Raw genomic sequence first — 14129 nt, 5'->3', positions numbered from 1 at the left:
AAATGTTTTTATAGCAGCAGATTTAAGTCCATATTGCATTAAAAAATAGATTTTGACCCACTTCTATGGTGGAAGAACAATGAGCCCATATATCCTCTTACTGCCAAGTTAGCCAGGCTAGGGGGAAAAAGAAAAGTTAATCTGAGGCTGAGTTGACTTGAAACTGTTTAATGTTGCAATTTTTATATGTAGAAGAAAAGTTTGGTCATTTTATTTAACCTGAGCAACAACTTGAGGCAGTTTAATGTTGATTGTCGACCCTGACTTAAACAAGTTGAAAAACTTATTGGGGTGTTACCATTTAGTAGTCAATTGTACGGAATATATACTGTACTGTGCAATCTACTAATAAAAGTCTCAATCAATCAAAAAAATCACTTTATGTGTAGAAAGGCTTTGTTAAAAAAACATTCTGAGCCTTATCTTATTTAGTTTTTATTTTATATATGTTGACCAAATTAACCTTGACAATGGACCCTGTGTGTATTTGTATGTTATGCCAGTGTTTACAAATTTGGTAAGTAAATAACCAAAGTGTATATTTTGTTGTTTTCTTACTAAACCGAAAATGAACCGAACCGGACCTCTAAAACGAGGTAAGTACCGAACCGAAATATCCGTGTACCGTTACACCCCTAATGAATATGTATCGTTTTTGCTCGGGTAATCTTGTATTTCATGATTTAACTTTACGTCTACCGCCATGTTTGTTGTTGTTGTTGTGCCACGCACCGTTTATGAGTAGTGTTTTTACATGTCAACATTGTGCACGTGCTAAAAGATTCATTTATGTTTGTTTATCAAAATATTACTATTGATGTCAACATTGTGTATGTGCTGAAATTCATTTATGATTGTTTATCAAAATATAACTATAGATGTCAACAGTGTGTTTGTGCTGAATGATTCATTCATGTTTGTTTATCAAAATATAACTATATATGTCAACAGTGTGTATGTGCTGAAAGAGACATTTATGTTTGTTTATCAAAATATAACTATATATGTCAACAGTGTGTATGTGCTGAAAGAGTCATGTATGTTTGTTTATCAAAATATAACTATATATGTCAACAGTGTGTATGTGCTGAAAGAGTCATTTATGATTGTTTATCAAAATATAATGAGTTGGACATGACATCAGTAAAATCCAATCATAGTCTGGAATTTACAAAAATCCTGCGCTGCCCTTTATTTTTTCTCTGGTTAAAATGAGTTTTTATGAGAAACTGCTTATTTTAAACTTTTACTTTGGTTTTATCCCCCTGGCTACAGTGGTGTACTTACTTCTTTTTTTTTGTAAAAACATATGGTTTGTGATGATTTTATTTCGTTAGGGGCCTTCAAAATAAGAGGGGTGTGCATCTGGCCCTCTAATCCGCTCTAAATTCTAATGAGGAGGCGGTAATAGCTTTAGAATTGTGGTGCAGTGGCAGGGTTGGCCTTTATTTAATTACTTCCATCAACCCCTCTTGACGGGCTTCACGGTGGCAGAGGGGTTAGTGCGTCTGCCTCACAATACGAAGTTCCTGCAGTCCTGGGTTCAAATCCAGGCTCGGGATCTTTCTGTGTGGAGTTTGCATGTTCTCCCCGTGAATGCGTGGGTTCCCTCCGGGTACTCCGGCTTCCTCCCACTTCCAAAGACATGCACCTGGGGATAGGTTGATTGGCAACACTAAATTGGCCCTAGTGTGTGAATGTGAGTGTGAATGTTGTCTGTCTATCTGTGTTGGCCCTGCGATGAGGTGGCGACTTGTCCAGGGTGTACACTGCCTTCCGCCCGATTGTAGCTGAGATAGGCGCCAGCGCCCCCCGCGACCCCGAAAGGGAATAAGCGGTAGAAAATGGATGGATGGATGGAACCCCTCTTGACACTCAGACATCTTTAAAATCCTCAACCTGAACTCAACCTTTTTCTGCCCTGTTTCCAATCCCCCAAAAACCTTTTTTATTTATTTTTGTGTATTATTAAATGCACCTGTAACCACAAGGTTGCAATTTAAATGATCCTCACCATAAGCTTTATAATCGAGAGGAGCCCTGCCCCTACTTGTCCTTTATTAAATGTTGTGTTCCCTTGAAGAGACTTGATCATCTGTTCACACAGAACCCCTGCTGAGTGGACTTCTTGAAAGTTATTGTCATTGGCACTAAAGCTACACAACTTGTGCCCCTATTTCTATTATGTAGACAATGTGATACAGTTCAGTGTTGAATATGTAATTCAGAGATTCATTAATGTAAGCCAGCTACCCTAATTATGCTAAATTATCTGGATCTCATTAGGGAAACCAAATTGCCCCCCCCCCCTCCCCCTCCTTGCTTTGTTCTGCTTCCGACGATGTAGAGGGAAATGCATTTGCTGCTGCCAAGTTGTGTGCCTTTTAATCAAATTAGAAAAAAATGCATGGTAGTTTATTTTTCAGGCATTTTGTTATTCATTTGTTCTTGCAAACGTAACTGAACAGTATCATTTTCCCCACAGTCGAGTTGAAATGAAGATAAAATCTCTCGTGAATATTGATGCATAAACCCCAAAAGCAGTGAAGTTGTCACGTTGTGTAAATGGTAAATGAAAACAGAATACAATGATTTGCAAATCATTTTCAACTTATATTCAATTGAATTCACTGCAAAGTCAAGATACTGGAAAACTTTTTTTTGTTGTTGTTGCAAATATTAGCTCATTTGGAATTTGATACCTGCAACATGTTTAAAAAAGCTGGCACAAGTGGCAAAAAATACTGATAAAGTTGAGGAATGCTCATCAAAACACTTATTTGGAACATCCCACAGGTAAACAGGCTGATTGGGAACGGGTGGGTGCCATGATTGGGTATAAAAGCAGCTTCCGTGAAATGCTCACTCATTCACAAACAAGGACGGGGCGAGGGTCACCACTTTGTCAACAAATGCGTGAGCAAAATGTTTAACATTTCTCAACCAGCTGTTGCAAAGAATTTAAGAATTTCACCATCTACGGTCTGTAATATCATAAAAAGGTTTAGAGAATCATGAGAAATCAAATGACATTGTGCACATTGGATCCCTGAGACGGTACTACATCAAAAAGCGACATCAGTGTAGGCCTGGGCGATATTGGCTTTTATTAATATCTCTGTATTTTTATGCCATATCGCGATATACGATATATATCTCGATATTTTGCCTTACCCCTGAATGAACACTTGATACATATAATCACAGCAGTATGATGATTCTATGTGTCTACATTAAAACATTCTTGTTCATACTGCATTAATATATGCTACTTTTAAACTTTCATGCATAGAGGGAAATCACAACTAAGTCAATTTACCAAAACTGTATTTATAAATACTCTTCATTCTCTCTTTGGTGACTTTTTAAATGAATGAATAAATTAGTAGTTCTGCTACCTTTTGTAGCAACACTTCCGCTGCATACTTTGCATATTGCTGTTGTCTGCTGAATATCTTCCGGCTTGAAGCCAAACCACCGCCAGATGATGGACCCCCTGCTTTTTGTTTTGGGCATTAATTGTTCTTCCTCCATTTGTGATCAGTTTCGCACCTTCTCTCTCTTGTAATGTCACTCGCACCACTGCGCTTGCACGACCTGCCTCAGCTATTGTTTGCCATGCTGCTACCTCTCTGCTCGGCGAGAGCGTATGATGCTACACGCGCGGCAGTATGTGACGTATGTAAGAAGGCGGGCTTGTTTTACGCTTTGTGAGAAGGAGAGACGAGAAGGAGTGAGAAACGCCTTTATTGTAATTCCCGCAGCTAAAAACAACTGCGTGAGAACGTATACTCGAATATTATTATATGGTAATTTTCTATATCGCACAGAGGCAAACCCGCGATATATTGTTTATATCGATATATCGCCCAGCCCTACATCAGTGTATAACGGATATCGCCACATGGGCACGGGAACACTTGAGAAAACCACTGTCAGTAACTACAGTTGGTTGCTACATCTGTAAGTGCAAGTTAAAACTCTGCTATGCAAAGCCATAGCCATTTATCAACAACACCCAGGAACGTTGCCGGCTCCGCTGGGCCCGGGCTCATCGAAGATGGCCTGATGCAAAGTGGAAAAGTGTTCTATGATATGACGAGTCCACATTTCAAATTGTTTTTGGAAACTGTGGACGTTGTGTCCTCCGGAACAAAGAGGAAAAGAACCATCTAGATCAGGGGCGCTCACACTTTTTCTGCAGGTGAGCTACTTTTCAATTGACCAAGTCGAGGAGATCTACCTCATTCCTATTTATAATTTATATTTATTTATTTATGAGAGACATTTTTGTTAACAAGTTAATGGTGTTTAATGATAATACAAGCATGTTTAACACACATAGATTCCTTTCTTTCATGAAGACAAGAATATAAGTTGGTGTATTTGATTCTGATGACTTGCATTGATTGGAATTAGACAGTGGTGCTGATAACGTCCGCATTTTCAAATGAAGGAAAAAAAAAGTCCTCCTTTCTGTCCAATACCACATGAAAGTGGTTAGATTTGGCATCTCATTTGTCCAACTTGCATACTCGTTTTTAAACACTTTGTTATGAGAGTAGCATATGTGTGTGGCCCTTTAATGTCTGGCAGCAGGTGAGTGACGTCAGTGAGTGTGCGGGTGGGCAAGCAAGTGAGAAAGCGGTCGCTGAGGGTGGGGGAGAAATACATTGGCATCAAACTCCGTAGCTTGCTAGCTTGTGCAAGCTAGCTTTCTGAGACTCTTCTTTTGTTAGCACAGGCAGGATGAAACAGGTCTTTTATGGTGAAGACAGGAACTGTGCAGTCGGTCTTTAGAGTTTTGACAGTAGAAAGACTCTAGAAATAAAATGTGTTTCTCTGCGTTCGCCCTGTAGTGTTTTTGTTCTTAAATATGAGCTCGCAGCAGCCAGCGTCATCTCACAAGATCCTCGGGTGCCGAGAATGTCAAACAACTGACGAAAGTGAAGTCTTGGTATGATTGATGATTGCTCATTTTTATGTATATTTTTTAATGCCTGGCTTGAGATCGACTGACACACCCTCCGAGATCGACCAGTCGATCGCGATCGACGTAATGGGCACCCCTGATCTAGACTGTTCTAGGCGCAAAGTTGAAAAGCTAGACTGGCCTTCCTGTAGTCCAGACCTGTCTCTCATTGAAAATGTGTGGCGCAATATGAAGACTAAAATACAACACTGGAGACGCCGGACTGTTTAACAACTTAAGCTGTACATCAAGCAAGAATGGGAAAGACTTCCATTTAAAAAATGTGTCTTCTCTTTACTGAGTGTTGTTAAAAGGAAAGGCCATGTACTGTAACACAGTGGTAAAAATGCCCCTGTGACAACTTTTTTGCAATGTGTTGCCGCCATTAAATTCAAAGTTAATGATCATTTGCAAAAAAAAAAGTTTCTCAGTTGTTTCTTGTCTTTGCAGTCTATTCAATTGGATATAAGTTGAAATTGATTTGCAAATCATTGCATTTCCGTTTTTATTTACCATTTACACAACAAGCCAACTTCACTGCTTTTAGGTTTTGTAATTTTATGAGTTCCACCTGTATAATGGAAATGGCTGAGTGAGTGAAAATGTGGTTGAAACAGGCAACTTTTCTCTCACTAAAATTGCACGTTCACCTACCGAAATTCAGGAGCATTGTGGCAAATTGGTGCAAGCTTTTGACCACAAACTTAGTCACTGTTCACTGACATTTGTCCAGCAGCAGACGTGATATTTACTGCCAGTCTGTCTCTCGTTATGCTCACCTCGAAATGACAACGCATCCATTTAAATGCAACAAATATTGTTGCTAACATGATAGGTGGTGTTAGTTATAACCTGTTGTATTTACACCAGATGATGGGATGAGATGGGAGTGGTTTAAAGACATTCATATATAATTATTGCATACTCTGTGTTCAAATGTTTCAGCTTATTGCTCCTATATCGTCCTTGCACTTATTACAAGTAAACATCTTTTCTTGTCAAATTTAGCTAAACTTTGGAGTGTTTACGCGGTCGTTACGTCTGACGTCACGTAATGACGTCGATCGTACCCTTAGAAATCATTAAACAAATCTTTTGGGGAAAAAATGACAAGCAAATCAGAGGAATTCATAGACTGGGAACCGGCTCTGAACAACAACAAGTTTTCGATTCCAATCCCTGCTTGTGATTTAAAAACCCCGTTTCCATATGAGTTGGGAAATTGTGTTAGATGTAAATATAAACGGAATACAAAGATTTGCAAATCATTTTCAACCCATATTCAGTTGAATATGCTACAAAGACAACATATTTGATGTTCAAACTGATAAACTGTATTTTTTTTTTTTCAAATAATAATTAACTTAGAATTTCATGGCTGCAACACATGCCAAAGTAGTTGGGAAAGGGCATATTCACCACTGTGTTACATCACCTTTCTTTTAACAACACTCAATAAACGTTTTGGAACTGAGGAAACTAATTGTTGAAGCTTTGAAAGTGGAATTCTTTACCATTCTTGTTTTATGTAGAGCTTTAGTTGTTCAACAGTCCAGGGTCTCCGCTGTCGTATTTTACGTTTCATAATGCGCCACACATTTTCAATGGGGGACAGGTCTGGACTGCAGGCGGGCCAAGAAAGCACCCGCACTCTTTCACTACGAAGCCACGCTGTTGTAACACGTGGCTTAGCATTGTTTTGCTGAAATAATCAGGGGCTTCCATGATAACATTGCTTGGATGACAACATATGTTGCTCCAAAACCTGTATGGACCATTCAGCAAAAATGGTGCCTTCACAGATGTGTAAGTTAGCCATTCCTTGGACACTAATACACCCCCATACCATCACAGATGCTGGCTTTTCAACTTTGCGCCTATAACAATCCGGATGGTCATTTTCCTCTTTGTTCCGGAGGACACCACGTCCACAGTTTCCAAATATAATTTGAAATGTGGACTCAGACCACAGAACAGTTTACCATTTTGCATCAGTCCATTTTAGATGAGCTCGGGCCCAGCGAAGCCGGCGGTGTTTCTTTGTGTTGTTGATAAATGGCTTTCGTTTTGCATAGTAGAGTTTTAAGTTGCACTTACAGATGTAGCGACCAACTGTAGTTACTGACAGTGGTTTTATGAAGTGTTCCTGAGCCCACGTGGTGATATCCTTTACACAATGATGTCGGTTTTTGATGCAGTACCGCCTTAGGGATCAAAGGTCCGTAATATCATCGCTTATGCGCAGTGATTTCTCCAGATTCTCTGAACCGTTGATGATTTTACTGACCGTAGACGGTAAAATCCCTAAATTCCTTGCAATAGCCGTTGAGAAATGTTGTTCTAAAACTGTTCCACAATTACTTAGAAATTTGTGACCCTCACCCCATCCTTGTTTGTGAATTACTTAGCATTTCATGGACGCTGCTTTTATACCCAATCATGGCACCCACCTGTTCCCAATTAGCCTGCACACCTGTGGGATGTTCCAAATAAGTGTTTGATGAGCATTCCCCAACTTTATCAGTATTTATTGCCACCTTTCCCAACTTCTTTGTCACGTGCTGCTGGCATCAAATTCTAAAGTTAATGATTATTTGCAAAAAAAAAACAAAAAAAATGTTTATCAGTTTGGACATCAAATATGTTGTCTTTGTAGCATATTCAATTGAATATGGGTTGAAAATGATTTGCAAATCATTGTATTCCGTTTATATTTACATCTCACACAATTTCCCAACTCATATGGAAACGGGGTTCGTTGTAATAACATTTTGGAAGACTTTTACATCAATAATTTGCTAAAATTTTCGACTGAGATTTTGCCATGAAAAGCATTGACTGAGTCCGGACTAGGGTTGTACGGTATACCGGTACTAGAATAGTATCGGCACTAATGAATCAAAAACGGTACTATACTCAATTTGAAAAGTACCAGTTCCATATATATATATTTTTTTTAACGGGCATGATGGTGCGTCGTCACGTCATGCTGGTTTTACAAGCACAGGAGCATATTTGGCAGCGCACGCCCACAGAGTACTTACAAGCAGACACAGTGTGTAGACAGAAAAGGGAGAACGGACACATTTTGGCCTATAAAGTAAAGATAAAGGTGAAGTTATAACACTGAAGCACCCTCAGGAAGAGATTCTTTAAGACATGGATAGCTTTCAACTACTTCTAAATCACTAATCTTGGCCTCCATGGCAACAAATAGACAGTTTCTTACAACTGGCATTATCACTGGAGGACGAGGAATAGCTAAACATGCTTCACTACACAGTGTAGGAGGATACAATAGCTCACCGGTGTCACAATGTAAACAAACACCATGGGTGGATCTACACCTGACATCAACTGTAATGATACCAAGTACAATAGCGTACCTAGTCGATAATACTATTGATATTTTTTTATCGTCACAAAATCTTTTTTTCTTATTTAAAAATGTATATGATGTTTATAAATTCAGGCAATACGGATGGTTATTTTCCTCTTTGTTCCGGAGGACACCACATCCACAGTGACTTTGAGTATGACCGATGTATGATCCTGTAACGACTTGGTATCGGATCCATACGTATCATCCAAAACTAATGTAAAGTATCAAACAAGATAAGAATAAGTGATTATTACATTTTAACAGAAGTGTAGATTGAACATGTTAAAAGAGAAAGTAAGCAGATATTAACAGTAAATGAACGAGTAGATTAATAATCAATTTTTACAGTTTGTCCTTTTGAAATGTTGCCAAAATAATGGAATGATAAATAACACTATATTTTGCTCAGTGTGTCAGCTGACTAGGGGTCTTTGTTTGTTTACTTACTACTAAAAGACAAGTTGTCTAGTATGTTCACTCTTTTATTTAAGGACTAAATTGCAATAATAAAACTGTTTAATTTTCCCTTAAGATTTTTTTATTAAAATAAAGCTGCTAATTACAATTGTTTTGCTCTTCTTTATTTAGAAAAGTATCAAAGTATCGAAATACATTTGGGTAGCGGTACTAAAATATTGGTATCGGGACAAATCAAATCAACTTTATTTATAAATGACATTTAAAATTTACCACAAGGGTAGCCAAAGTGCTGTACAATGGGCAAGTTAAAAGATAATACGAGAACCGAGCAAACAACACAAACAGAACATGATACAAAATAAATAAATAAAACATAAAAACAGGTTCACAGCATGTGTATAATGGGGCGCCATTGCAGGATGGATATCACTCAGTGTTAAAAGCCAAGGAATAAAAGTATGTTTTTAAGAGAGATTTATAAACAGGAAGAGAGGAGGCTTGTCTAACACTCAGAGGTAGGTCGTTCCAGAGCTTGGGAGCAGCAGCGGCGAAAGCTCTGTCACCTCTAAGCTTCAGCCTTGTGTCAGGGACCGTCAGTAGATGCTGATCGGCTGATCTTAGGGATTGGGTGGGCAGTAAGGCTGAAGGAGGTCGGAGAGATATGTTGGCGCGAGGTTGTTTAGACATTTAAAAACAAATAGGAGTTTAAAATTGATTCGGTATCGCACAGGGAGCCAGTGAAGGGACGCTAATATAGGGGTGATGTGCTCACATCTGCGGGTCTGTGTTAGCAGACGAGCAGCAGAGTTCTGCACTTAGGGACAACCCTAAGTCTGTACCTAAGGTCATAAAATATGTGTTTGTAGTTAGCACAGATAATCATTTGGATCATGTTATTGCATAGTAAACTCATATTTGCCACCGTTTGGGTTCAGGCTTTTTGTTTGACCTCGGAACCCACATGTTCCTGAAATCCTAAACAGAAGTCTTGGTTGTTGGCCCTCCGAACTCTTCACATGCCGTGACTCCAACACCAAGCTTCTTTTCATTCGCGTGCTTGTGTTCCAGACACAGGAGGGCCATTCAGAAGAGTCGGGGGTCGAAGGTGAGAAGAGCAGAGGGCAGCATGAGCGAGCCGGGGCCCCCCGCCTCCACGGGCGTCAGCACCGGGACCGGCGTCTCCTCCAGTGCGGCCGGCTCGTTCACCACAACCACCGCCACCACCACCACCACCACCATGGCCGCCAACAGTAACATCTTGACTGCTTCTTCCACCACCACTGCTGCTACCATCACTATGACTACTCCCGCTACTACTGCTTTTGTTAGCAGTAGTATTAGCTGCAGCACCACTCCCACTAGTGCCACCACCACCGCCAGACAGGCAGTACCTCAGATTTCCGTCTATAGCGGGATACCCGACCGGCAAACTGTGCAGGTGAGTGCTTTGAAAGACTACATGGTGTTTGTGCTCCTTCAGGGTCTTCAAACAAATGACTTCCACAGAGTTGATGGGAGGAATGCTCTCCGCTTTAGTGCTCTTGACCCCGTGACCACAGGATTAGCCTCCTCGCCGGCTAAATGAGGGCCGCTCGGCTTTTAGTGGCCACGCTTTGACGGCAGATTTTTGAGCTGTTTAGACCTCCTTTTTCTCGTCTTTGTAAAGACCGGCACTGCTCTCTCCAAGCAACCCGTGAAGGAGCCATGGTCGCTTCATGTCGGCCAAGACTTTGCTTCTGCCTCTGGGAGAGTCTTGCTGGGATGGCACGTCTCGCTACTGTTGTCCCCAAACCAATATTTTGGTACCAACACCAAAATGTATTTGGATACTTTTCTGTACTCTTTTATATAAAGTCATTATATAATTAATTCATATAATGTTTATGAAGTCAGGAAATACGCCCTTGGACACATGAGGACTTTGAATATGACCAATGTATGATCCTGTAACTACTTGGTATCGGATCGATACCTAAATGTGTGGTATCATCCAAAACTAATTTAAAGTATCAAACGAGAAGAATAAGTGATTATTGGCGGGGCAGCAAAATGAAAACGATAACACGATTTCAGGGCTGTAAATATGTCAGGTTCAAACACTGATGACATCTATTAAACAGACAAGAAGCAAGGAATCATACAGAGACGGAGTTCAATTTGGCTCAAAGGAAGAGAGACATTTTTTGGGCTGTACTCTAGTCACAGATTCTAACTACGCTCTTAAGTCCAGCCCACGTGATTCCTCTATTTATTTGGGAGGTCCCTGGTTACATCACTGAAGCTGCCGCTGAAGGAAGGGGGTACTCTCAACAGCTCCAGTTAGACACAATATATGATTATTGATGAAATACAAATGTGTTGACACTCGTGATATTGCCCTGTCTCTGCTCTGTCCGCGTCACGACACTCGATGTTCCCTTGGCAGTCAGCAGACCGATTCAGGGTCTGAAAACACTGATACGAGATGACTTGCAATCTTTTGGATTGCCAGCTTTGCACGGATAGAAAAATACAACTTCAGCACAATTGATAATAACTATAGCAACACCTTTAAGCATAAGAGTTGTGTGATAACTTCAACATAATTATTGTAACAAATTCTGATTTTGAAATGAGCATATCCCGGCTGTTCTACTGTTATTGGTAATAGAAGTATTGGAAAATGAGATGATTTATTAGTGCCTTTTGACTTATCAGGGCCATTTAATGATGATGTGACTTGAAATTATTACATATGGCTCCTTTAAGAAAAAGTAAGCATGGTGAAATGTGTTGACTGACTGCTTGCATGTTGAGTGAAAACGACATTAAATGTGTGAATGGAGTGGTCACAAGAGGCCGATGCTGTGCTAATTATGTTTAGAGTAGAGATGTCCGATAATGGCTTTTTTGCCGATATCCGATATTCCGATATCGTCCAGCTCTTAATTACCGATTCCGATATAGATAGATAGATAGTACTTTATTGATTCCTTCAGGAGTCTTCAGGAAAAATTTAATTCCGGCAGCAGTGTACAGAGTTGAGATCAATTTGAAAAGTAAAAATTGGGGGTATAAATGGAAACAAAATAGAAAAATATTACAATAAGAAGGAAAATAAAAAGCAACAATGGAAATAAAAACATAACAGTAAAATAAGAATATAACAAGAGAAACGAGGCAGTAGTGACCATGTAATAAAAAAGTATTGCACTGTTATTGTTTTGCATCCCCTGTCATCCTAGTACCCCCTCGCCCCCCTCCCCAGAGAGGAGTTGTACAGTCTAATAGCGTGTGGGACAAAGACGTTTTTGAGTCTATTAGTCCTGCACTTGGGATGAAGCAGTCTAGTACTGAACAGGCTCCTCTGGCTACTGATAACGCTATGCAGAGAGTGACTGGCATCATCCAGGATGCTCACTAGTTTTTCCACAGTCCTCTTCTCTGCCACCGTCACCAGTGACTCCAGATTCATTCCGATCGTAGAACCGGCCCGCCTGATCAGTTTCTCCAGTTTGGTGCTGTCCTCCTTAGATGTACTGCCCCCCCAGCACACTACGATGTAGAACAGAACAATGGCAACCACAGCCTGGTAGCACATCCACAAGAGTCGTCTACAGATGTTGAATGAGCGCAGCCTCCTCAGGAAGTACAGCCTGCACTGACCTTTCCTCTACAAGTGGTCTGTGTTAACAGTCTAGTCCAGCTTATTGTCCACCCAAACCCCAAGGTACTTGAATGAGTCCACGGTCTGTACCTCAACTCCCTCGATCACAATAGGTTGTGACCTTGGACTCGACCTCCCAAAGTCAATGACCAGCTCCCTGGTCTTTGACGGATTGAGCTGCAAGAGGTTCCTGTGGCACCAGACAGCAAAGTCCTTCACCAGGCTCCGAAACTCCTCCTCTCTGCTGTCCCTGATGCACCCAACAATGGCTGTGTCATCCGCGTACTTCTGGATGTGACACAGCTCTGAGTTGTAGCAGATGTCAGCGGTGTACAGGGTGAAGAGAAGAGGGGCCAGCACCGTTCCCTGTGGTGCTTTGATGCTGCTGATCACAGTGTCAGACGTGATGTCCTTCAGTCTGACGTACTGTGGCCTGTCGGTGAGGTAGTTTGAAATCCAGGCAACTAGGCAGAGGTCCACTCGCATTCTGTCCAGCTTGTTCTGGAAATGGCGGGGCTGGATAGTATCATAGGCACTCGAGAAGTCCAGAAACAGGATCCTCACAGTGCCATTTCCCTTATCCAGGTGTGAGTGGGCTCGATGCAGCAGGTAAAAGATAGCATCCTCCTCACCAACGCCTGCCTGGTACGCAAACTGCAGGCTGTCCTGGGCATGTTGCACCTGTGGTCTGAGGAGGCTGAGAAAGAGCCGCTCTATTGTCTTCATTATATAAGAGGTGAGCGCCACTGGTCTGTAGTCGTTCAGCTCAGTGGGGCAGTTCTATTTGGGAACTGGAACAATTCACAACGTCTTCTAGAGGATGGGCACTCTCCCCAGCTGCAGGCTGAGGTTGAAGATCCGCTGGAGTGGTTCACCCAGTTCTGCAGCACAGGTCTCCAGGAGTCGGGGGCACACCTTGTCAGGGCCTGCTGCTTTCCTTGGTTGTAGCTTCCTCAGTTGACCTCTGACCTGGTCCGCAGAGATGACTAATGTCGGTGTAGAGGTGGTGGAGGGGGGTGCTGCCATGGCTGGGGGGGAGGTGCGTTGAGGGGAGCAGAAGAGGGGTGGCTGTGACGGGGAGTGGTGAGTGGAGAGGACACTGGCTGGTTGAACCGGTTGAAAAAGTTATTCATCTCATTGGCCCTCTTTATTGTCCCCCCGGTATCAACCGATACTGATATATACAGTCTTGGAATTAACACATTATTATGCCTAATTTTGTTTTGATGCCACACTGGATACATTAAACAATGTAATAAGGTTTTCCAAAATAAATCAACTCAAGTTATGGAAAAAAATGCCAACATGGCACTGCCATATTTATTATTGAAGTCACAAAGTGCATTATTATTTTTTTTGACATACATCAAAACAGCAGTTTGGAATTTGGGACATGCTCTCCCTAAGAGAGCATGAGGAGGTGGGGGGGGGGGGGGGGTAGGAGGTAGCGAGGCGTGTGTATTGTAGCGTCCCGGTAGAGTTAGTGCTGCAAGGGGTTCTGGGTATTTATTTTGTTGTGTTACGGTGCAGATGTTCTCCCGAAATGTGTTTGTCACTCTTGTTTGGTGTGGGTTCACAGTGTGGCACATATTTGTAACAGTGTTAAAGTTGTTTATATGCCCACTCTCAGTGTGACCTGTATGGCTGTTGACCAATTATGCCTTGCATTTACTTGTGTGTGTGTGTGTGTGTGTGTATGTGTGTGAAAA

At 41.3% G+C, this 14129-nt stretch overlaps 1 protein-coding gene across 5 annotated transcripts in view; it reads left to right on the top strand.

The window, feature by feature from the left end:
• phc2b (polyhomeotic homolog 2b (Drosophila)) overlaps positions 1-14129 on the top strand; it is a 104078-nt gene that overhangs the window by 37424 nt on the left and 52525 nt on the right. For all 5 annotated transcript variants that reach the window (XM_061885681.1, XM_061885687.1, XM_061885667.1 and 2 more), the window contains exon 2: positions 9843-10212. In XM_061885681.1, coding sequence (XP_061741665.1) covers positions 9901-10212 — 312 coding nt within the window. In that variant the 5' untranslated portion in view covers positions 9843-9900. The remainder of the gene's footprint in view (positions 1-9842; positions 10213-14129) is intronic.

Source organism: Nerophis ophidion, linkage group LG02 (genome assembly GCF_033978795.1).
Source record: "Nerophis ophidion isolate RoL-2023_Sa linkage group LG02, RoL_Noph_v1.0, whole genome shotgun sequence".
In the NCBI taxonomy this organism is placed as follows: Eukaryota; Metazoa; Chordata; class Actinopteri; order Syngnathiformes; family Syngnathidae; genus Nerophis; species Nerophis ophidion.
This window is presented reverse-complemented; position numbering and strand designations above follow the sequence as displayed.